General features: G+C 39.8%; 1 protein-coding gene and 1 pseudogene across 2 annotated transcripts in view; both read right to left on the bottom strand.

Annotated features, from left to right (window-relative positions):
- LOC138803409 (zinc finger SWIM domain-containing protein 5) overlaps positions 1-25,167 on the bottom strand; it is a 121,227-nt gene extending 96,060 nt beyond the window's left edge. For both annotated transcript variants that reach the window (XM_069987371.1, XM_069987372.1), the window contains exon 1: positions 24,541-25,167. In XM_069987371.1, the coding sequence (XP_069843472.1) occupies positions 24,541-25,162 (622 nt within the window). In that variant the 5' untranslated portion in view covers positions 25,163-25,167. The remainder of the gene's footprint in view (positions 1-24,540) is intronic.
- On the bottom strand, positions 13,965-14,697 carry LOC138803498 (large ribosomal subunit protein uL6-like; annotated as a pseudogene).
- Positions 25,168-26,224: the final 1,057 nt, after the last annotated feature.

The following is a 26,224-nucleotide window of genomic DNA, read 5'->3' as shown; positions in this document are numbered from 1 at the left end:
CTATGATTACTAATAGAACTGATTTTTTTAAGAAATAAATATTTCCATACAGTACTCTATAAAAGTAAAAATATCATTATGTTTTTTGTTTGTTGCAGTAGTGGGGACAGAATTCAGGGCCTCATGCATACCAAACATGCATTCTACCACTGAGCTACACTCAAGCCCCCTAGGTTCATTCTTTATTCTCACTAATTGAGTCTCCATAGTGAAACCAGAATGATTTATATGAAAATCAAATCTTCTAACATTTCACTTGTTATAGAGACAGCTACTATAATACATTAATAGCCTACAGAAAAAATAGACTATCCTGGGCATGATGGCTCATAACTAGAGTATCAGCACTTGGAAGGGTGAGGCAGACCTGAGTTGGGGGCCAGTCTGAGGTTACATAATGAGACTGTCTTATAAAAGAAAGAAGAGAGGGACTGGGAATGTGACTTAATGGTCGAGTGCTTGCCTAGTATGTATAAAGCCCTGGGTTCGATTCCTCAGTACCACACAAACAGAAAAAGCTGGAAGTGGTGCTGTGGCTTAAGTGGTAGAACGCTAGCCTTGAGCACAGAGAGGTTCAGGGCTAGAGCCCAGGCCCTGAGTTCAAACCCCAGGACTAGAAGAAAGAAAGAAAGAAAAGAGAAAGAAAGAGAGAGAGAGAGAGAAAGAGAGAGAGAAAGAAAGAAAGAAAGAAAGAAAGAAAGAAAGAAAGAAAGAAAGAAAGAAAGAAAGAAAGAAAGAAAAGAAGAAAAGAAATGAAGGAAGGAGGGAGGGAGGAAGAAAGGGAGGGAGGGAGGAAAGAAGGAGGGAGGAAGGAAGAAAGGAAGAAAGAAAGAAAGAAAGAAAGGAGGAAAGAAAGAAAGAAAGAAAGAAAGAAAGAAAGAAAGAAAGAAAGAAAGGAGGAAAGAAGGAAGGGAGGGAGGGAACAAGAGAGAGAGTCTCTGAGTTCAAACACCATATCATCAAATAATAATAATGTGCCCTACCCCCAACAAACAGGTGCTTTTAATTTTTAAGAAAGTTTTGTAGACAGAAAGACTTCACTTTTTAAAAATATAGACATCATAGAAGTGGAGCTGTGGCTCAAGTGGTATAGCACTAGCAAAAATAAACTAAGGGACCACACCCAGGCCCTGAGTTCAGACCCCAGGACTGGCACATACACAAAATATAGACATCGGGCTTCACCTCTAAAAATCAGAAAATTTGACAACAATGGGTCCAAATTTCCATACAGAAAAACTTAGCTGGAGAATAAAAAGTATCTAGACAAGACATGGACATATGTGATTTATAATGTCTAGTTTAACACAGCCCTTGCCCGGTCCAATGCATTCATTTATTTTACATGCTCAGTTCCACATAAACAACTGAATTTGTGGGCTGGGAAGGTGGCTCAGTGGTAGAGCGCTTGCCTTGCATGCCAGAGGCCCTGGGTTCGATTCCTCAGCACCACATACGCAAAAAGAAAAAAGCTGGAAGTAGCACTGTGGCTCAAGTGGTAGAGTGCTAGCCTTGAGCTGAAGAGCTGAGGGACAGCACCCAGGCCCAGAGTTCAGGCCCCACGACCAGACCCAAAAAACAAACAAACAAACAACTGAATTTTTTTATTGGATAAAGTTCAAGCTCCTTAAAAAGATAAATAAGAGCTTTGATAAAATCTAGTTCAAGGTAACAATTTCAACTCTCAACTCCCTTCTCTTGTTTTTTTCCCTTCACATATAAGTTCCATTCCTCAAAGAAACTGCTTTCTTTTATACGTTTTTAAAATATCTAGTACAATCTGTATATCAAGCTGACATCTAGTTCCTTCTGAAAGAAATGCCTTCTCTACTTTCCTTTCCCCACCTATTTGAATATCTGAGGAACTCTTCCAGTCATACAAAAAAATGAAGAAACAATAATCTCATGTAAATATGAACTGGTACCTCACACCTGTAATCCTAGCTATTCAGGAGACTGAGGTCTGACGATTATGATTTGAAGCCAGCCTGGGTAGAAAAAGTCCAAAAAATTTTTATCTCCAAGTTACCACCAAAAAGCAGGAAGTGGAGCTGCGGCTTAAGTGGTAGAATGCTAACCTTGAGCACAAAAGCTCAGAGACAGTGCCTACTCCCTGAGTTCAAGTCCCAGAACCAGCAAAAAAAATTAAATTAAATTAAAACCAATTCCCAATTCAATGCAAGCAAAACTGTCTTGGTCTAATGCATTCTATGATACAAACACTAAGTTTGTGACAAACAGTTCCAGATTAGAGAGAAAGATAAAAAAAATTCAGAAAGGTAAAAGTGCAAATCAATATACAAAAATATTTATTCATATACACTAGCAATTAACAATCCAAAAATGAAATTAAGGAAACAATTTCACTATAGGCTCATAGAAACAGGAATAAATTCAATCAAGGAAGTATTCTTCTTGTACTAAACCAAAAAAAGGGCTATTAAAGGTCCAAATAAATGGGGAAACATCCCATATTCATGGATCAGAAAATTAAATGTTAAGACATTATGATAGACAAAATGATATAATTCCCCAAACACATCAATATCTTAATCCACAGAATCTGAGAAATCTGATCAACAGATACAATGTAATCCCAACTGGGCTTTTTCTTTTCCAAAAAGTGGACAACTAGTTCTAAAATTTATAGAAACTCAAATAATCTTGAAAAAGTAAATAAGGTTGGAAGATTTAAACATTTTAAAACTTGCTACAGAGTAACAGTAATACATAAGGATAAATATATTCATAGAGAAATCAATGGAATAGAATTCAGATTCTAGAAATAAACCCATGTAAGTCAGCTGATTTTCAACAAGGATAGTCATTTTTAACAAATAACTACATTTATACATATGAAAGGATGAAACTGGACCCTTGATACCATAAAAATCAATCCAAAGTGAAAAACAATGCTTAAATCTAAAAGCTAAAATTATAAAACTTAGAATAAAGTATAGAAGTAACTCTTCTTTAAGTTAGGTAATGGATTTCCTAGCTATACCACTAAAAAGAATTAAGAAAAAAATAAATCAGTTCTACTTCATCAAAATCTAACACTTCTCTGTCCTAAAGGGCACTGTCAAGAAAACGGAAACACAACTGATAAAGTGACAGAATTATTTCCAAACAATGTATCTGATAAAGGACTCATGTAGAATAAAGTTTTAGAAACTCTTATAGCTCAATAGAAAAAGACAAATCACTCAATTTTAAAATGGACAAAAAAAGCTAAATATCTTCTTCAAATAAGATATAAAAGTGTTCAGAAGCTGGGCGCCTGTAATCACAACTACTCAGGAGGCTGAGATCTGAGGATTGTGGTTCAAAGCCAGCCCAGGCAGGAAAGCCCATGAGACTCTTATCTCCAATTAACCACCAGAAAACCAGAAGAGGCGTTGTGGCTCAAGTGGTAGAGTGCTTGCCTTGAGCTGAAGAGCTCAGGGACAGTGCCCAAGCCCAGACTTCAAGCCCATAACCAAAAAAAAAAAAAAAAAACCAAAACAAACAAACAAAAATTGTCCAGAAAACACATGAATAAATGCTCAAAATCACTACTCATCAGAAGAATGCAAAAAACAATCACAGTATCACTCCCCCATGTTGTAATATGAATAACAATCAGAAAGATAAATTGTTTTGGCAAGTTGAAGAAAAACCAAAACACTCATATATTGTTAGTGAAACTGTAAAATGGTCCAGCAATTCTGCCAAACAACTCCACTTACGGTTTTAAACTATACCTACCTTTTGATGGACATGAAAATATATATACATGTAAAAACTTATACAGTGGGCTGGGAAGGTGGCTTAGTGGTAGAGCGCTTGCCTTGCATGCATGAGGCCCTGGGTTCGATTCCTTAGCACCACATAAGCAGAAAAAAAAAAAAAAAGCCAGAAGTGGTACTATGGCTCAAGTGGTAGTACGCTAGCCTTGAGCTGAAGAGCTGAAGGACAGCGTCCAGGCCAAGAGTTCAGGCCCCATGACCGGACCCAAAAAAAAAAAAAAAACTTATACAGCAAGCTGGGTGCTGGTAGCTCATGCCTATAATCCTGGCTATGCAGGAGGCTGAGATCTGAAGATCATGATGTGAAGCCAGTCCAGGCAGAAAAGTCCATGAGACTCTTATCTCCAATAAACTTCTCAGAAAAAGCCAGAAGTGGCACTGTGGTTCAAGTGGTAGAGCACTGGCCTTGAGCACAAAGAAATTCAGGGATAGCACCTAGGTCCTGAGTTCAAGTTCCAGGACCAACCAAAAAACACACAAAAAAAAACTTATACAGGAATGCTAACAGCAGCACTGTTCATAATAACCAAACAGAAAACTAAACATCAACAACAAATGAATGACAAACAAAACATATTATATCCATGTAATAGAATATGATTCACTAATAAAAAGGAATGAAAAGACAGTATCAATTGTTGATGCCTATAATCCTACCTACTCAAGAGGATAAGATCAAGAGGATCTAGGTTAGAAGCCAGCCCAGGCAGAAAAATCTGCAAGACCCCATCTCCAAAATGCCAGCCAAGAAAGCATAAGGCCCTGATTTAAACCTAGTGCAACCAAAAAAAGAAAAAGAATTAAGTATTGATACATGCTACAACATAGATGAACCTTGAAAATATGCTAACGTTAAAGATGCCAGTCACAAAGATAACACATTCTGATTCCATTTGTATGAAATGTCTAAAACAGGCAAATCCATAGAGACATAAAGCAGATTAGTGGTTGCTTAGGGCTACAGGGATAGGATAGAGAATGATAAAGGGTACAGTTTCTTTCAAGGTGATGAAATGTTCTAAAACTGATTGTGAAGGTGGCTGCCCATATCTGTAAATATACTAAAAACTACTGAATTTTACACTTTAAATTGGTGAGTCGTGTAGTACATGAAGACTATCCCACTAAAGGTGTTGAATTAGGTGTAAAATCTGCTTTTAGAGCCCCTTGTTCCAAAATATAAAATCTCTTCAGGGCTACTCCTGTCATCAAGGCCTCATTAGGTGACCTGAGTTCAAAGCACAGAGAAGGGGCTGGGAAGGTGACTCAGTGGTAGACCGCTTGCCTTGCACACATGAGCCTCTGGGTTCAATTCCTCAGCACCACATAAGCAGAAAAAGCCAAAAGTGGCACTGTGGCTCAAGTGGTAGAGTGCTAGCCTTGAGCTGAAGAGCTGAGGGACAGCGCCCAGGCCCAGAGTTCAGGCCCACGACCGACAATAAACAAATAAGTAAGTAAGTAAATAAATAAATAAAATTTTTTTTATAAAAAAGCAGAGAGAAGAGAGCTTCCTTACCAAAATCCTCCAGCAATGCTAACTTCTCTTGATAACCCATTAGGTGATATATTTATCATTGAGCTATATCACTGCAGCAAAGTAAAATCCAACTCCTCAATAATCAATTCTAATCTCAAAATGAATAGGTACTAAGGAACAGGTACTAGAAAACCACTTGCTACTAAATTAAATTCTGAATCAAACTATACTAAAATATGAAAACATGGGAGTTTTGGTTGAATGACTTCTTTTGTTGCTAATAATTCTGGTGCTGTTTGCAAGGAACAATAGATGAATTGAAAATCTGCAATTAGTACTCCAATAATATATCAAAAAACTAATAATAAAATTAAGCCAGGTGCTGGGGCTCACACTTGTAATTCTAGTTACTCAGGAGGCTGAGATCTGAGGATCACAGTTTAAAAGGAAAAGTCTGTGAGACTCTTAATTCCAATTAACCACCAGAAAACTGGAAGTGGCACTGTGGATCGAGTGGTAGAACAGTAGCTTTGAGCTAAAGAGCTGAGGGTCAGCACCCAGGCCCAGAGTTCAAGCCCTATGACCAACAAAAACGGGGGGAGGGGGACTGGGAAGGTGACTCAGTGGGAGAGTGCTTGCCTTGCATGCATGAAGCCCTGGGTTTGATTCCTTAGCACCATATAAACAGAAAAAGGCAGAAGTGGCACTGTGGTTCAAGTGGTAGAGTGCTAGCCTTGAGCTGAAGAGGTGAGGGGCAGCGCATAGGGCCCAGAGTTCAGGCCCCATGACAGACGAAAGAAAGAAAGAAAGAAAGAAAGAAAGAAAGAAAGAAAGAAAGAAAGAAAGAAAGAAAGGAAGAAAGGAAGGAAGGAAGGAAGGAAGGAAGGAAGGAAGAAAGAAAGAAAGAAAGAAAGAAAGAAAGAAAGAAAGAAAGAAAGAAAGAAAGAAAGAAAGGAAAGAAAGGAAAGAAAGAAAGAAAGGAAAGAAAGAGAGGGGGGAGGGAGGGAGGAAAGAGAGAGGGGGAGGGAGGGAAAGAGAGAAAGAGAAAGGAAAGAAGGAAGGAGGGAGGGAAGGAAGGAAGGAAGGAAAGAAGGAAGGAAGGAAGGAAATTAAAATTTATCTATATCTGATCTGTATAAACCTGTATTCGATCTTCAAAACCTATATAATAGGCTGGATTTTAGTATCACATAATGCAATACCTTAACAACAGAATGGTGTTTATAAAATTAAACAGATTCATCAACACAAAAAAAGAATAACCTCAGGGAGTAGGTGATATTTAGCATCACTGGACATTGCTTGGTATTCCTCTTTTATTAATAGTAATGAACAATAAAATGACTATGGCCTAAGAAATGACATGATAATGAAGCTCAGTCCTTAGTAAAGACATCTGTCCTTCCAGCTCAGGTAAACTACTCAGATAGCAGAGATTCTGTCCAAGAATCTACAGTTTAAACTGGAGAAAGCAGACAATATCAACTATGTTGGGAGATAAGATACAGTAGCTAAGGTTAAAAGTTGCCCACTACCCTTACTCTCTTATGCTTCCCTAGAAAATATACTAAAGAAATTCCTGGAAAATTTATTTCCTCATATAAAGTGAATTCACTGGATGAAGATGGAAGTGATTCTAAAAGTCATGGGGAATGCATTGCCCAGGTCCTTCCTTCAGGACCAGGACAATTGTTTTCTAACTTCCAGCTATGATGGCTGCTGGCAGCTCACAGCTTTGTCCTCCACTACAATCTACCTTCAACCAGCATATCACAGATTAAATTCTCTAAAGCAAACAAAATGAAGCTCAGGATGCAAGTACATATTAGGGACCTAGAAGATTTTTTTTTCTGGTCCTGGAGCTTGAACTTGGAGCCTGGGCACTGTCCTTGAGCCTCTCTGTGCAACTTGAGCCACAGTGCCACTTCCAGCTTTTTCTGTTTATGTGGTACGGGAATCAAACCAGGGCTTCATGTATGCTAGGCAAGCACACTACGGCTAGAAGATACTTCTTAAGGACTGAAAAAAAGAAGCCAAACTGCAATACAAGCCTGACAAAAGCTCAGTGAAGGGATGTTTGCCTTGCAAACACAAGGTCCTGAATTCCAACACCTCAAAAACCAAAATCCTCAGCCAACTAGTTGTGACTCTCTGAAGCCTGTCAAAGAAATCCAAGTTAGACGGATATACCTACATAAAATTAAGACTTTTAAATCTCATCCTTCTTAGCTATATGTAAGAAGAACTGGAAGAGTATAGCCACAGGTGAAACATCTCTGCAGCCATGCACCAGACAGGTCCTGAACCAGCAGATGGATAAAAACAGCCTCATGAAAGCACTTCCGAAAGCTATGCAGCAAGGAGTTCTTTAAAGAGGAACTATGGAATTCATCTCTACCACATAAAGGAAAGTGCACCACTAAAGGTTACACTCAGTCCAAATCTATTCCAAACCTACTGAGGTGCCAGGTCCAAAGCTCCCATAGAATTGACCAAAGCCTCTTACAACCCCATCAAATCAATCTCTCTGACTCCTAATCTTGCTTCTCTCACTTCCTTTTAAGTGTTCATCATCCTGAAAGCACTTTCCAATGTACCTTCTGCAAGCAAATTTCCATGCCCATGTTTAATTCTCAGGGAATTCAACCTCAAATATCTGATTCTATAGAAAGATTCAATAAAGAAGTGGCTATGACCTATTCTGTTTAGTAACCTCATAGGACATTACTTTATTTTACCTAACACAAATAGTAAAGCTCAGCAGTCTGTGGCATAATACCAACCCACCTTTCTGTTGAAACAACAAAAACAAAAAAGCAATTTGTACAGCATTATTTGGCTAATTGGTAGAATAGGATGAGTATGTCAAAGATTCTGAAACTGAGATACTTAATGAATAGAGGTAGCAAATAGTAGAGCTGTGTTAATCCTTAAGAAAACTATTTTACTCATAACCTAAAAATAGAATTAAGAAGGTTAATGGATCATTTTTATCAAATACATACATACAAAGAGAGAGAGAGACTCAAAGATGACAGGAATTAATTAGATTAATAAAGCAGATTCTCTTACATAAACCATTGCTTCCTCAGTTTATTTGGAGCAGGGACCCTCTTGAGTATCAAATCAAAGTAGGCACTGTCTTCTATGAAAAAAGTCTACATGATTTGTAAAATCTAAAAATAATTTCAGGAGTTTTAAGGATCCCTTAAGAACCTTTATAGACCTGAAATTAAGAACCCTTGACCAAAAAGTAGGCATGGTAGTGCACATCTATAATCCCCACTATTTGGGAAGCAGAGGCAGGAGGATTATGAAGTAAAATTAGCAAGACCTTCTCTTGAAATGAAATACAAGAACAAAAGAGCTAGGGGCATGACTGAAGTGGTTGAGCACTTGCCTAGTATGGTCAAGACACTGAGTTCAATCCCAAGTATTGGGAAAAACAAACAAATCTGCCCTAATCAGGTTTAAAGGTAAGACGACATCACTGTATTCTAAATTAAGCCAAGTTAAGTTAAAAGGAAAAAGATGACAAACAAAAAATGCAGCCAAATAAGCCATAATTATACATGGAATATGTGAATAAATTATCATAATGAAACAATTTAAACAATACACAATAAACTAAATCCCCTCTGGGTCACCACCCATTCTCATATTTCTTCACAGAGATTTTCAGTTTGATGCAAATCTTTTCAATATTATGAAAAAATATATGTAGCTATTAAATTTACAAAGTTTTGCACAAGTGTATTAAGAATTAGCATTTAAAATAACAAAGATGGGGCTGGGAAGGTGGCTCAGTGGTAGAGTGCTTCCCTTGAACTGAAGAGCTGAAGGACAGCGCCCAGGCCCAGAGTTCAAGCCCCACAACTGGACCCAAAAAAAAAAAGTTATAAATAAATGAACTAACAATCTCAACTTATTTCTACAAAGACTTCTTTAAAATCCTTTGGGGGTTGTTGATGGTAATGGTGGTTTTTATTTTTGCTTTGGGTTTTGTGTGTGTGTGTGAGAATACGGTATAGAGGGGTTACAATTACATGGGCAAGATAATGAGTACATTTCTTATCAAGCATTGTTGCCTCCTCCTTTTTTTTTTTTTTCTTTAGGGGAGGATAAAGGGGAGGCAGAGAAAGGGAGGTTGAACAAATGTAATTATGCTATTCAGTAAACACTATGTGGAAAATGACTTATGTAATTTGTGGACAGGGATGGGATGGGAAACTGGGGAAAAACAAAGGAAGAGGTGGCACTGAACAAACAAAGAAATGTACTCTTTATCCAACTTATGAAATGGTAACCCATTTGTGCAACACCTTAATAATAAAAATAAATTTATTTTTCAAAATAACCAACACATACAAAAATCCATTGGGAGGGATGCTAGATATGTAGCTCAGTGGTATACTGCTTGCCTAGCATGCAAGAGGCCCAAGCACAGCAAAAAGAAAGTCCATTATGAATCTATTAAGTACAGTGCTGAATATATTTTAGGATGCAATCTTGTCCTACAAGAACTTACCATCTGTAAGGAAAAGTAATACTTGTAACAATTATAACACAAGATGAACACAGAAAGTGTTTCTATCACCACTAAAATGTATGCTCCATGAAAAAAAAACAACACTTTTGTTCATTGCCATATCTCCAGTAGACACATCAGAACCTGCCTACAATATTGGTTCTTGATAAATACTCACTGAATAATGCATACGACTAAAGTGGAAGGAATTTTTAATTGCAACTAAGTAGGTAAGAAAATGGATAGAATTTTAAGAGGCAGGAAAGGAGAAAATAAAGAAAATATTCACAGTATTCCTACCATGTCCAAGAAATTATGAGCCATCTTTATATATACCTCTCATTTAACTATCATGTCAACATTCGGACAAGGTATTGCTGTCCCCATTTTACAGACAAGGAAACTGAGGCAGAGAGATTAAGTAACCTGTCCAACATTACACAGCTAGAAAATGATAGAATTAGAATTTAAAGCCATGTCTCCAAACATAATGCTTAGGAATTTATATTTCATTCCCTATAAAGCAGATCTTTGTTTTTCTTTCCTTTTTGGAACATTTGTTTCCTAATAATTTCTTTATTACAATATAATTAATATATCATGGATTCATCATCTCCAAGTAGTATTTTGTATTTTTATAGACTTGTGCAACCATTGCCATTATCCAATTTTAGAACATTTTTATCACCCCAGAGGAAACCTGATATCCAGCAACAATCATTTTTCCCATCCCTAACTGTTAATAATCTATTCTGGACATTTCATATAAATGGAATCATGTAATATGTAGTTTTCATGTTTATTGTAGTAAAATATATAAGTACTTGCTATTTTTAGTGCATGATTCAGTAGTATTGAGTATATTTACACACTGTTGTTCGACCATCAACACTATCCATTTCCAGAACTTTTACCATCCCATGCTAAACCTTTTTAACCATTAAACGTAACTCTTTTCCTCTTTTCCTTTAGCTTCTAACAACTACTATTCTACTTTCTATCCTTGTGAATTTGCCTATTCTAGATGCCTTATCTAAGTGGACTCAGAATACTTGTTCTTTTGTGATGGGCTTATTTCATTGAAGACTATTTCATAATGACATATCATAATGTCTTCAAAGTTTAACCCTGTTAAAGTACCTCTCAGGATTTCATTCTTTTTAAAGGATAAATGTTATTTTACTGTGTGTATATATCATATTTTGTTGATCCATTCATCTACTGATGGACATGTAAGTTCTAGCTTTTGGCTATTGTGAATAATATGGTGCTCAACTCTTCCTTTCAATTCTTTCAGGTTATATACACTCAAGTACAAATCTAGAATCATATGGCTATTCTTTTTAATTTTTTTGTTGTCAGTTGTGGGGCTTGAATTCTAGGCCTGGGAGCTGTCCCTCAGCTCTTCACCTCAAGGCTATCACTCTATACTACTTGAGCCACAGTGCTACTTCTGGCTTTTTCTGCTTATATGGAGCTGAGGAATCAAACCCAGGGCCTCATGCATGCAAGGCAAGCACTCTATCACCAAGCCACCTTCCCAGCCATTTCTTTTTAGTTGTTTTTTTTTGGTTGTTTTTTTTTTTTTGGGGGGGGTCCGGTCGTGGGGCCTGAACTCTGGGCCTGGGCGCTGTCCCTCAGCTCTTCAGCTCAAGGCTAGTGCTCTACCACTTGAGCCACAGCGCCACTTCCGGCTTTTTCTTTTTGCTTATGTGGTGCTGAGGAATCGAACCCAGGGCCTCAGGCATGCAAGGCAAGTGCCCTACCACTGAGCCACCTTCCCAGCCCCTCTTTTTAGTTTTTTAAGGAATCATTATACCTGGGGGGTTTTTTGCTTTTTTTTTTTTTTTTTTTTTTTTTGTCAGTTGTGTGGTTTGAACTCAGAGTGGGAGCTATCCCTGTGCTTTTTACTCAAGGCTAGTCCTCTACCACTTTGAGCCACAGTACCACTTCCAGTTTTCTAGTAGTTAATTGTAGATAAGAGTCTGACATACTTTCCTGCCCAAGCTGGGATCCTCAGATCTCAGCCTCCAGAGTGGCTAGGATTACATCAGTACCCAGTTACTATTCCATTTTCCATAGCATCCATACACCATCTTTTACTCCAAAGGGTTCCAATTCCCCACATTCTTGTCAATGTTTATTATTTTCTGGCTAGAGAACCATTATGTAGGGAAGCATTTTTTTTTTTACTACTAGTGACACCAATGCTATGTTGGCAATGATTGCCAGGAATATCAGTTTATCAAATGTTCATAGATTTAAGCAAAATAAGAACAGGCTAAGCAGGGCACTGGTAGCTCACATCTGTAATCCTGGCTACTCAGGAGGCTGAGATCTGAGGATCATGGTTTGAAGCCAGCCCTGGCAGGAAAGCCTATAAAATCCTTATTTCCAATTAACTACCAGAAAAGCAGAAGTGGTACTGAGGCTGAAAATGGTAGAGCGGTAGCCTTGAGTGAAAAAGCTCAGGAACAGCACCCAGACTCTGAGTTCAAGACAAAAAAATAAAAAAGACTGGCTTTTCCTGGATTTACTAATGCTATATACAGGCTTTCAGTCAATAAAACCATGCATGAATAGGGAAAGTGTAATTGTCACCAAGCCTTTCAACAAAACAATGTATCTGCTTCCTGAGTACAAAATAATGAATGAATGGACAAAAGCTATTTGCTATTTCAGTCATTAGTTCCAACATATATCTGTACCTAAAAGAAGCAATAATTTTTATTTAAAAAAGGATTTTCTAAAGATAACAAACCTATTGTAAAGACAGAAATCTGTAAAGTTTGTTTTGAGAAAAAATAGTATTTGACAATATCTGTCTTTCTGTTTATTAATATAATTCCTTTGAATTAATCATTTACTACAGTATTAGAGGACATAAGGAAATGCATGAAAGATCAAACTCATAACAGTCAACAGTGTTCTCAATATTGCATATTAGATATAATTTTTAAAATTTCTTATAACTGGAATTATATTAAAATAGGGCAATTTATATCCAGTTGTTCCCATTCCTCTAGTTAATTACTTCCTACTCCCTGCCTTATTATAAAATATGGCATTAAATGATATTTTTATGTCTCCTATATTAAATTATAATAAAGAAATTAAGTTCTATATTTATAGAACATTAAAAATATTAACTTTTATAAATGAATGAACAAGCATGAGGAAAATTATAACTTGGCATTGCATTAATACAAGTGTCTTTTGATGACAGTGACAATGGCAAACAATTTATATAGTTGGAAATAAGACTTTCCAAAATACAGGGAGAAATATTCTTTATGTGGTAAGAGAATAATTCTCTTTGAAATCCATTAGTACACTGAAAGACAGATGAAACTGAATAGAGAATAAGAGAAAGTTGACATAATCCATTGTATTTATGCTGTAAAAACTACAAATTGTTTTCATTTTAAGCAATAAATTCAGAAAAAGTAATAAAACTACTGAAGGTAACCATTTTTTGAGAGTAGTACTTCTAAACATTGGCTGAATATAAACTAACTGGGAACTTTTTTTAATGCTGAAATTTGGTCCTTATTCTCAACAGATTCTAGCTGAAGTATCAAGGAGTAAGTTCTGGTACTGTCAGTTTAAAAAAAAATCTACAGTTAATTTTTTTGAGGGGGTGCTAGTCGTGGAGCTTTAACTCAGGGCCTGGGTGCTATTTCTGAGCTTTTTTGATCAAGACTAGCACTCTACCACTGGAAAATAATGGGCTTTCCTGCCTGAACTGGCTTTAAACCAAGATCCTTAAATCTCAGCCTTCTGTATAGCTAGTATTATAGGCCTGAGCCCAACTTCCTACAGGTGATTTTAATGTGAATCCAAGATTGGAACTCAAAATACCTTTTTCTCTTCCTAACCCAATAGAGGTGTTTTGTTGCATAATTAAACTACTGCAGATAGGTTTTATAATCTGGCAACTTGTCTCTTCAGCTGGACAGCACTTAGATCTTTTTCCTCATCCTGCTGATCCATCCGTTTTTCAGAAACATAGATACCATCCCCAAATTTTCTGTGTGTGTGTGTGTGTGTGTGTGTGTGTGTGTGTACACGCGCGCGCGCACGCATGCACGCGTGCGTTCTGGGGACTGTGAACCTTAGGCCTCACCATATATGGTAGAGTAAGTGCTCAACACCACTGTGCTCTACACATCCAATACTGCTATTCTTGTTTTTAAACTGTTGAGGTTTGCCAAATCAAAGCAGCTGCATTTGAAATAGATTCAATGTTGTTTCCTTCAAGGATTCTAAGTCATCCTTCTGGGCTTGAGATACTGAACAAGCAATAATTGGTCCCATGCAAACCCTTCAGATACATTTTTTACTCAAGAAATTTAGGATTTCAACAAGAGATTAATTTTCCTGAATAACGACCTTGATGGGGAAGTGAGTACACATAGACCTCATCCTGTAACAGAAACCCTGTGTTCTGTACACGACTACAGATAACATGAACAGTAGCCACTACCTCTGTTTCTCAACCATTTATTAATCAAAGCCTCTTATTTTTCTTTCCAAGGATACTGACAGTGATTTGACTGATGTCCCTCCGCGGAGTTCCTCTGGGGCCCTTCCAGATAACATTAAGTCCCTTCTGAGAGAAGTCAACGATTTCTGGAATGCCAACAGTCTGATTGCTGACAACAGACTTCAGTCTCACAAACAGATGTGACACAAAGATTCACAATTCTTTCATGTTTTTTCAGTACTGGGGTTTGACCTCAGGGCCTCACCCTGGTAAGGCAGGCTCTGTATAACATTAGCCTTACTTCCAGCAACTTTTAGCATTGGCTATTTTCAAAGTAGGGTCTTGCTTTTTACATCCAGGCTGGCCTGGGCTACAATCCTACTTGGTGCTTCACCATGTAATTGTGGGTGACAGGCATGGACCTCTGCACTCATTGTGCTTCCCATGAAGCTGAGATAACAAGTGCAAGCTACCTTGCCCAGCCATTGATTAAGATGGAGTCTCTTACACAACTTTTTGCCTGGGCTAGCCTCAGACCTCAGTCTCCAGCTCTCCATCTTCTAAGTAGCTAGGATTACAAAACTGAGCTTCTACTGGGGTATAATTTACACACAACAAAATTTACCAATCTTTTTTTGGGGTTTTGGTGGCAATCCTAGGGCTTGAACCCTGTGCCCGGGCCTTATCCCTGAGCTTTTGTGCTTCAGGCTAGCACTCTACCACTTAAGGCACCCCTCTACTGTCTGCTTTTCCAGAGTTAATTGGAGATCAGAGTTTCATAGACTTTCCTAACCATGCTGGTTTTGAACTGCAATCCTCAGATTTCAGCCTCCTGAGTAGCAAGGATTACAGTTGTAAGCCACGGGCACCTGGCTAAAATTTACCAATCTTAAGCATTCAGCTGGTAAGTTCTGGCAAGTGGATACAATTTTATGACCACCAAATTGTGACATAGAACATTTCATCACACACACACACACACACACACACACACACACACACACACACACACACACACACACACAGCCCCCAAGCTTCCTCAAACTCATTTCCCTTCTTCCCTAGAACCATGATCTATGTTCCAATAGCTTTGGACTTTCTAAAAATTCACATACATGGAATTAAGTTGTATATAGTCTTTTGTGTCTGGTTTATTTAGCATAATCCTTTTGAGATCCATGCACATTGGTATTAGCTTAATTGCTGAAAAATTATTCTACTGTATGAATAAAAAACAATGTATTCATTCACTTGATAAGCATTTTGATTGTTTGCAGTTCAAAGCTATTATGAATAAAGCTGCTATGAATATTCCAGTTTTCAGATGAACTATATTTTCCTTACTCGCAGGTAAATACTTAGGGGTAGAATTGCTAAATCTCATTGTTTTCTTATAAAATTAACTTAAGAAATTATTTTCCAAAGTAGCCATACCATTTTTATCCACACCAAAAATTTATGAAAATTCCAATTTCTCTACTTCTTTGTCAGCACTTTGTACTGTCAGTCTTTTTATTTGTAACCAACCTAGTATGTGTATAACATAGGTTATTTCCTTGGGTTTTAATCTGCACTTGTCTAAGGATTAAATGATAAGTGTACTGACACCTGCCTTTTGAACAAGAAAAACACTAAATAGAAGGAAATTTCACTTTTCCCTTTTTTTTAGTTTTTTTTTTTTTTTTTTTTTTTTTTTTGTCGGTCATGGGGCTTGAACTCTGGGCCTGAGCGCTGTCCCTCAGCTCTTCAGCTCAAGGCGAGCACTCTACCACTTGAGCTACAGCGCCACTTCCGGTTTTCTGGTGGTTTATTGGAGATAGGAGTCTCACGGTCTCTCCTGCCCGGGCTGGCTTTGAACCGCGATCCTCAGATCTCAGCCTCCTGAGTAGCTAGGATTACAGGTGTGAGCCACCAGCGCCCGGCTCCCCTTTTTTTTAGAAGTTAACACTGTTCCTCTATATGACTGATGTAAGCTAATAAAAAATAAACTAAAAACAAGAAGTTAACATCATTATACTATCCTGAATACTATACGTATAAATTCATTACAAAGAGGGGGGGAAAGCCATTGACAAAAACAAAAACAGAAATATTTATTTTATTTATATTTTTTGTCAGTCATGGGGCTTCAACTCTGGGCCTGGGCCCTGTCCCTCAGTTCTTCAGCTCAAGGCAAGCACTCTACCACTTGAGCCACAGCGCCACTTCCAGTTTTCTGGTGGTTTATTGGAGCTCATGGACTTCCCTGCCCGGGCTGGCTTTGAACTTCAATCTTCAGATCTCAGCCTCCTGAATTGCAAGGATTACAGGTGTGAGCCACAGGCACCCAGCAAAAACAGAATTTTTCAAAAGCAAGTTTTAGAGATTCAGAATCATGTTCTTGCCTACAGAAAGCTTCTTGCCTACAGAAAGATGGCAATATAATGTAGTACTCAAGAGTTTAGGTTTGATGAAAAATCTAAAGAAGAAGTCTAAAGAAAAAAAAAGACTATTTTAGAAACAAAGGTGATCAATTCTACAAATAAAAGTGATCAATTATTTTCTGGGCTTTATACAAATGCCTAAATTTTAATTCAATAAATAATCAAGCCAGGTGCCAGTGACTCATGCCTATAAATCTAGCTACACAGTAGGCTGAGATCTGAGGATCACAGTTTGAAGCCAGCCCCATGGCAAGAAAGTCTGTGGGACTCCTATCTCCAAATAACCAGCAAAAAGCTGAAAGTAGAGATGTGGCTCACGTGATAGAGTGCTAGCCTTGAGCAAAAAAAGCTTAGGGACAGCACCCAGGCTCTTAGTTCAAGTCCCAGGTCTTGTATATACACACATACACACACACAAATCAAGAGCCAGATAATAGCAAGCACTGAGGGTATTTTTCTTTTATCTATGTAATTGTTTTAAAAATCAGAAACGTCCAGAGATTAGGTCATAAAATGCCAGTATTTTTTCCAAGCTTCAGTCACACAAAAATCAAGAGACATGACCAAACTATATAAATTTTAAAAGGCATGAGAACATTTACTGATTTATTCAATAAATACTTACTAGCCAGGCACCAGTGGCTCATGCCTATAATCCTAGCTACTCAGGAGGCTGAGATCTGAGGATCTCGGTCCAAAGCCAGCCTAGGCAGGAAAGGCCATGAAACTCTTACCTCCAGTAAACCACCAGAAAACTGGAAGTGGTGCTGTGGCTCAAGTGGTAGAGTGCTAGCCTTGAGCTGAAGACCTGAGGGACAGCACCCAGGCCCAAAATTCAAGCCCCATGACCAACAAAAACTAAATAAATAAATATTTACTGAAAACCATTTAGGGTAAATCACATTAACCATTCTAAGGGTTTGATTCCTTAGTATAACATAAACAGAAAAAGCCAGAAATGGTGCTGTGGCTCAAGTGGTAGAGTGCTAGCCTTGAACACAGACAGGCTCAGGGATAGAGCCCAGGCCCTGAGTTCATATCCCAGGACTGGCCAAAAAAAAAGTATCAGAATAATTAGTATATGATCAGATAATACTAAAGCTAGTATTAAAATGATTGTGACTTCCTTAGTATACTAGCTAAATGTGCCCAATACATATCCTGCCTATTTCAGAAATGACTATTTAAATAAATTACAAGGTAGAGAACTCATATAAAAGTAATCTGAAATTAATTATTTTCCACTTTTTTTTTCTTTTTTTCAGTGCTGGGATCAAATTCAGGACCATGCAAATGGCAGGCAAGTCCTCTACCACTGAGCTACATTCATAATCCTGAACAGAATAATCTATTTCTAATATCAAATACTATTGTGTATAGTTCTACATTTAACACATGTATATAGTCATATAATATCATGATAATATACTGACAATATTTTGACTTTTTACAGCCATTGTTGAAACAAGAAAAATGAATTGTTTCATATAGGCATAAATAAATTTCCAATCTCTTTACTTTAAAATTCATAATACATGGGGCTGGGAAGGTGGCTCAGTAGTAGAGCGCTTGCCTTGCATGCCTGAGGCCCTGGGTTCGATTCCTCAGCACCACATAAGCAAAAAGAAAAAAGCCGGAAGTGGCGCTGTGGCTCAAGTGGTAGAGTGCTAGCCTTGAGCTGAAGAGCTAGGGACAGCGCCCAGGCCCAGAGTTCAGGCCCCACCAACTGGACCCAAAAAAATAAAATAAAATAAAATAAAATTCATAATACACATACTTCAATAATACTAGATTTTTTAACTCTTTTTCTTATGGTACTGAGGATCAAACCTGGGGCTTTGTGCTCTACCATGAAGCCCCAGTTCCCAAAATCCTAAAGTATACGTAATTTTCAACACCCAAAACTGGAATACAGTTTAAACAATTGTGGAGATGTTACGAACCTCCACTCCCACATATAACTGATATAAGCTAATAAATTAATTTAACTTTTATTGACTTATATCAGATATTTCCCCAAATGTAATAAAAACAAATATAAAAGTCAAAACTGGGGCTACAGGTATAATTCAGATCAACATCGAATCACCTGCACTACACATACAAACACATATGTACAGACACAAAATCAACATCAGTTGTACTGACTACTGATACATTTCATAAAAGTTATACTGGGAATGTGGCTCAGTGGTAGAGTGCTTGCCTTGCATGCATGAAGCCCTCGGTTCAATTCCTCAGTACCACATAAACAGAAAAAGCCAGAAGTAGCACTGTGGCTCAAGTGGTAGAGTGCTAGCTTTGAGCAAAAGAAGCTCAAGGACAGTGCCCAGGCCCTGAGTTCAAAGCCACAAGATTGGCCAAAAAAAGTTATACTATAGAAAAAGAGTTCAGAGACATGTTTTTTATTATATACAACTGCAGATAATTATGAACTTATTACTTGATATTTAAGTTATAGATGAATTACTGAAGTGGACCTCTTTTGTCTGTAACTGTTACTTTGTAATTGTACCTCATCCACATTAGGTAATACTTAGTACTACAGCTCTAGCCTGGAAGATTATCAAAGGACAAATTATGTGCTTATTTGAAAATATTTAGGCTACAAATATAGGAATTTGTTGAAATCACCTATTAGAATCTACTTAAAATTTCTGGATATTCACATAATCAAATTATAATAGATACAGAAGGCTCCTTCATAATGACTCAACTTTTAAAATCCAAATAAAAAATTTTCAGTGTTTATGAGAAAAAAAACTATTAATACTTCTTTTCTTTTAATCCATTCTGATTTCTTGAGAAGGTATGAATCTCCTTTGATTTTTTCAAACACAGAGACATTAATTTAGAATATGATAGCAAAAAAGGTCAAAATCTTAAAACTATTAATAAATTATAGTTGTTTCATTCTTAGGATATCTACAGACTATGGAATAAATGTTTTCCAAGGTTTATAGTACTGATATTTCCATGGTTCTATTTATTTTTTGTCAGTTGTGGGCTTGAACTCTGGGCCTGGGCACTGTCCCTGAACTCTTCAGCTCAAGGCTAGCACTCTACCACTTGAGCCACAGCACCACTTTCAACTTTTTCTGTTTATGTGGTGCTGAGGAACTGAACCCAGGGCCTCATGCACATGAGGCACTACCACTGAGCCAACTTCCCAGCCCTCCATGGTTCTAAAACATATTAAAAATATGGCTGTGGTCAAGTGCCAGTGGCTTAAACCTGTAATCCTAGCTACTCAAGAGGCTGAGATCTGAGGATCAAGGATCAAAGCCAGACCAGGCTGGAGAGTCCATAAAACTGTTATCTCAAATTAACCACCAAAAAGCCCAAAGAGGAGCTGTGACTCAAGTGGTAGACTGCTCTAGACTTGAGCAAAAAAGCACAAGGACAGTGCCCAGGCACTGAGGTCAAGCCCCAGGACCAACATACACACACACACACACACACACACACACACACACACACACACACACACACACACACACACACACACACACACACACACACACACACACACACACACACACACACACACACACACACACACCAAATGTGGTTGTGAAAAACACTCCATTGCCTTTATGAGAGCAAATGATTAGACTGCAAATCTATTGACACAATTTCAAACTTACAGATATCCATGAAAAACTAATTTGCATTTCCCCTTTTTAAAAGGAGCAGTATTTCTGATTCAGTACTGTTATGTTAAAAAAAAATGTCCTGGGTGCCAGTGGCTCATGTCTGTAATCCTAGCTACTACGGAGCTGAGATCTAAGGATCTGGGTCAAAGCCAGCCCAGGCAGGAAAGGTCATGAGACTCTTATTTCCAATTAACCACCAGAAAACCAGAAGTGACACTGTGGCTCAAGTGATAGAGTCTCACCTTGAGCTTGAAGACCTGAGGGACAGTGCCAAGGCCCAGAGTTCAAGCCCCAAGAATGACAAAGAAAAAAAAAGTGTATCCTTTGAGGACAACAAACCTATAATTCTCCCCTTTTTGGACATCAAGGTAAATAAAATTTTTTATTCTGATCCAAAAATGTGTTATTTTCTACAAAGTACCTGAATCCTACTGGTTCAATATGGAAGTAACCAGAAATTTCAGAATTTAACTAACACATGGAATTAGGAGTTTTAGAATTTAACCTATATATGGAAAGCAATTAGGTGTTATAGAACCTACATACTCTTTATAGATGTTTCTTTTTTTTTTTTTTTTTTTTGTCCAAGACCAGGACTCAAACTTGGTACCCAACATTTTTGCTCATTGACAGCACTGTACCAACTGAGCCATGGCTCCAACCTCTTAGGGGTGTGCTTTTTAAAGAAAGTTAAATTTCTTTATGAGTCTTTTCTTTAGAAGAGTTATTTGGTCAGGCACTAGTGGCTCATGCCTATAATCCTAGTTAGTTGGGAGGCTGAGAGCTGAGGTTCATGGTTTAAAGGTTTCCAGGCAGGAAAGTCAATGAGACTGTATCTCTAATTAATCACCAAAAAAAACAGAATTAGAGTTGTGGCTCAAAGTGGTAAAACACCAGCCTTGAATGAAAAAGCTAAGGGATAATGCCCAGACCCCAAGTCCAAGTCCCACTATTAACAAATAAATAAATACTTAAATAAATAAATGGATATCATAAAAATGCCAGGTATTTCTTTCCTTTCTACCTTTATCAGCCTCCTACTCCTGAGGTTGCAAGATGGTGGAAAAGAAATATGTGAAATTCTTAATTAGCTCCACTCAGTAATTAAGCTCAACTTGAAGGTTGTAACTCAAAGAACTGTTACTATTTTGCTACATACAAATCTCTTCCTCACTAATCTGGACAATACTTTCAAAAAATCTATCATATAGATTGTTATGCCAAATTTTAAGGTTAGGAGGTGAGACAAGTCTCTAATTTTATAAAGTAATTTATTCCAAAAAACAGAACTCAGTATGATACAGAATGTGATATCCTTCTTTTCTATCTCCACTAGAATAAATTTAGGACAGAAATGCAAAAATTACATAGTTCATGATTCCCAGACAATATTTTCTAAAAGGGGTTAATTCATTGTATCTTCTTCCATGAAACCCTAAACGAGTCAAAAAATATTTTGTTTTGTTGTGGGGCTTGAAATCTGGACCTGGGTGCTATCCTTCAGCTCTTTAGCATAAAGCAAGCACTTCACCACTTGAGCCACAGCACCGCTTCCAGTTTTCTGGTGGTTAATTGGAAATAGAGTCTCATAGGGACTTTCCTGCCTGGGCTGGCTTTGAACCATGATCCTCAGATCTCAGCCTCCTGAGTAGCTAGGATTACAGGCGTGAGCCACAGGAGCCCAGCAAAAAAATGTTTTTATGTATCTTTTTCAGAGACTCTGAAATTATCATGTAAGTGACTACATTTCCCATACCAAATATCATATTTTAAAAATACCTGCCAAGGGGCTGGGAAGTTGGCTCAGTGGTAGAGTGCTTGCCTCACATGCATGAGGCCCTGGGTTAGATTCCTCAGCACCACATAAGCAGAAAAAAATGCCGGAAGTGGTGCTGTGGCTCAAGTGCTAGAGCACTAGCCTTGAGCTGAAGAGCTGAGGGACAGTGCCCAGCTCAGAGTTCAGGCCCCACAACCGGACCCAAAATAAAATAAAATAAAAATAAAAATACCTGCCAAGAATATGTGGCTCATACCTGTCATCTTAACTACTCAAGAGCTTCAGATCTGAGAATGCAAGTTCAAAGCCAGCCTGGCTTTGAAAAGTCCATGAGACTTGATCCCTAATCAGAAAAAAAAGCCAGACTAGAGATATGCTCAAGTGGTAAAGTGCCAGCTGTGGCTGGGAAAAGCCATGCTAAAGCAAAAGGTCCTAAGTTCAAGCCTCGGTACTGGCACAAGAGGGGGAGAGGGATGATTTAAACATGATCTACCTTATCCACAAAATCTGATTTCACTTGAACTTGTCATTTTAATCACTTTAAATATATATGCGTTTTTGTGGGGATGGGAAGGGGAAACTGGGAGAGAGTGAAGGAAGGGAGGGATGATATTGCCCAAAATGTACTCATTACCTAACTTATGAAACAGTATCCCTTCTGTATATCACCTTAAAAATAACAATAAAAATAGATACATTTTTAGAACTCTTTTCTCTCATTTGCTCTTTCAAGTTTGAACATTCTTTTAAATCTGCCTCACTTTAAAATGAACATTTAAACTGATTCTTTTGTTTAAAATATTTTAAACAAGAATCCTAGAAGTTAACTGACCTAAACTCAGAAATATCAAAGCTTACATATTAATACTTATATTTATTTTCATGGTTTCAACATTTCAGTATTAAACTTGTATAAAACTACTCAATTCATTCTTTCTAAAATACACAAAAACACAGAAAGGACTAACATCTTTCAAATAAACAAAACTTTCTCAATTCAGTATCACAGGATTTTCTCTTTTTTGTCACAGGATTTTCATTTCACATTTGCAAAACAAATTATGATATGCTGTTGTTTTAATAAGAAACACAGAATTTAGTAATTCTTAACAACCCTAAGCAGACTGCTCTATATGCAATACTGCTATGTACTCCTCTGCAAATAAAAATAATTTTAGATAGGTTGATTTTACTTGGGTAGAAGAGAGCTAAATATGTGGGGTCAATATATGCATGCCTGAGCTTGTGAAACAATCTCCTTCCAACTTCTTTCAAAAATCAATATTTTCCTTAATAAATACATTGGCATGTACTGTACAATAAAATGCATAACGTATATACATCCAGAATGTAGAGTGCTATAGTAATCCAAACTACGGAGGGGGGGCGGGGGGGAGACAACGTTTTTAAATTTTCCACAGAGAAAGTCGATGTTAAACAATGTCTCTTTTTTTTCTTTCTACCTAATCATTCCACAAATCAGGTACAGACCGTTTATATATTTAATAGATTAACAAGCTGGCTAGAAGCTCAAGAGGAGTAAAAGAAAATCATTTTCCATTTTCATACAAAAAAAGAAGATAAAACAAAAGCCTATAAAGACTTGTTAAATGAGAAGCATTTTAAATCCAGTATGACCAGCTTTTGATTTACCCTAGTCTGACAAGGAAGAGAAACCCCACCCCCACTCCAGATTGTGTGGCTTTTTTTTTTCCTTGGGTGGGGGTGCGGAGAGGAGAAGCTGTCAATTTCCATCTTCGGTTATTGTTAGTCCCGTCTAAATTTCCAGCATCACTGATTCAGGGGGAAAATATTCAAGCAGACAATCAAAATAGTCTGAAATGCAAGGTATCTTGTTTTTGTTTTGTTTTGTTTTTCCAATGTGAAAGTTAATTACAGAGATTCAAGCTGCTAGGACTACACACTGGCTGTGACAGCCTGTCCCTCAAACACTCCAAGACCGCTTGCTCCAGATTCACTAACAATCCTCTCCTCTCTAAACTTAAATTAGAAGGGGGGAAAAAAGCATTTAGAAATTAGTATATACAAAAAAGGCACACTTCCCCATTCTTTTTGCCTCTGGTGTGGGGACAAGGGAGAGAGGGGGAAGAGAGAGAGAGAGAGAGAGAGAGAGAGAGAGAGAGAGAGAGAGAGAGAGAGAGAGAGCCCTACCTATTCGCTCTTCAAACAAAAAGAAAGAAATGGGGTAGAGGGCCAGTGGGTGAAAGCGTAGTAGTGGACTTAAAGGAAATGTTGAGAAAAGTTTTTTATGTGACTTGTTTGTCCTTCGGCAGGGATACAGGAGTTGGGCAGAAAGCCCCGGTGTTGACCCCGGCCTGGGGCAGAGAGAAGGCACCTGCAGAAGAGGAGGCCGGGGACTAGAGAGGGGACCGGCGAGCACCTACCGACTTGCAGCACGTTCTCCACGGAGCCGCTGTCCAGCAGACGGATGCCGCGGCGGAACGGCAGTCCCTCGCCGCCGCCACCGCCGCCGCCGCCGCCGCCGCTGCCGCCGACCGCGCCAGCCCCAGTGCCCAGCCCGGGGGACGCCCCAGCTGCCGAGGCCCCGGAGGCGGAGCCGGCCGGAGCGGCGGCCCCGGGGGGCGGCTGCGGCCCCTCCTCGGCCGGCGAAGCCCCCGCGGCGCCTCCAGCCGAGCCGGCGCCCGGGCCGCCCCGGTACTGGAAGCTAGAGTACATGCAGATCTCCCGCTCGTTCCGAGGGAAGGACCAGTAGACGATGCGGCGCTGCACGGGCTCCGGGATCCGTTCGAAGCGCTCCTCCACCCGCTCGTACGCCCACTTTTCCGCCACCGTCTTGGCGGCGCAGTCCAGCAAGGACTCCGGCTGCAGGTGGGGGCGGGCCCCGGGGGCCAGGCAGCTGCTGCCGACGCCCCCCACCCCTCCGCCGGCCGCCCCGGGCAAGCCGCGGGGGTGGTGAGCCTGCGGGCTGGGCCATGGGCACAGCCTCTTGGCCGGAGAGACCGGCGGCGGCGAGAGCAGCTCCTCTCGCTCACCTCCTTCCGCCATTGCTGGGGACTGACTGACTGACTGAGGCGGAGGCGGCTGCTCTGGCAGCGGCGGCGGTGGCAGCGGCAGCGACGGCGGCGGCGGCGGCGGAGACCCCGGCCACGGCCACGCGCCCCGCGCAAGCGCCCAGCAGCGGCGCCTGGGGGCGGGGCAAAGTGAACCCACGAGTACGCTGGCCCGAGTGGGAAGCCTGGGCCAGTCGGGTGTGCGCGCGCCGCTAGCTAGGGCCGGCTGGGGTAGCCCGGAGACGAGCGCGCGGCGGCGGCGGCGCGCGTTGTCCCGGCCGCCGCGGGCGCGAGGAGAGACGGGAGCGCGCGCGGGCCCCTGGCGCGGGCACGCTCCGGGCACAGACAGCCAGGAGCGCGCACCGAGCGCTCGCGCGGGGCCGTCGGCCGCCCAAGGGCAGGAAGAGCCTGGGCAGCCAGCCTCACGCCTGCAAGCCGTCGGGTCCTCCGCCGTGCGGAGAAAGGATAGGGCCCGCGAGCCATCTGCGTGAAGCCAGAGGCAGGTGGGACATCCGGAGAGGAAAACTCCAAATCAGGCTCCTGAGGGAGACAGAGCTGACGGGAGACTTTCACCGCCGAGGAGAGGACGGGGCAGAGAGATGCGGAAGGGAAGACGTGAGGGAAAACAATCCGAAAGTTGGGTGTGGAAAACTCTCCCCACACTACAGCAATGCAGGAGGACGCCGGCGCCTCGCCCCGCTCGGAAAGCCGCTAAATCGGCGGTGCTCAGTCCGGACAAAGGTCGCGCTGCTGGGGCTGCAGCTCCCTCGTGGGGTCCTCGGGAGCGCTTAGCACCTTGCATCCTAGGAAAGAAAACACTTGGTGTGGATTCTGATGGAATTCTCTGATCCCCTGCTTCCAAACTTATGTTTCTTAGACTTTTTTTTTACGCCTTGATATGATTTTCCACAGCCTTCCTAGTTTTATTTGTCTAATGTCCCATCGCCAACGGATTGAACTCTGTGACAGAGGGGGTCCGAGTCTGTTCTCTACTACATCTGATCTTCCGCCATGCACATTAGTGAGTACCCAGTAATGACAGCTTCGTCCCTGTGTT

The sequence above is a fragment of the Dipodomys merriami genome, unplaced genomic scaffold (genome assembly GCF_024711535.1).
Source record: "Dipodomys merriami isolate MVZ:Mamm:240054 unplaced genomic scaffold, mDipMer1.0.p SCAF_34, whole genome shotgun sequence".
Lineage (NCBI taxonomy): Eukaryota > Metazoa > Chordata > Mammalia > Rodentia > Heteromyidae > Dipodomys > Dipodomys merriami.
This window is presented reverse-complemented; position numbering and strand designations above follow the sequence as displayed.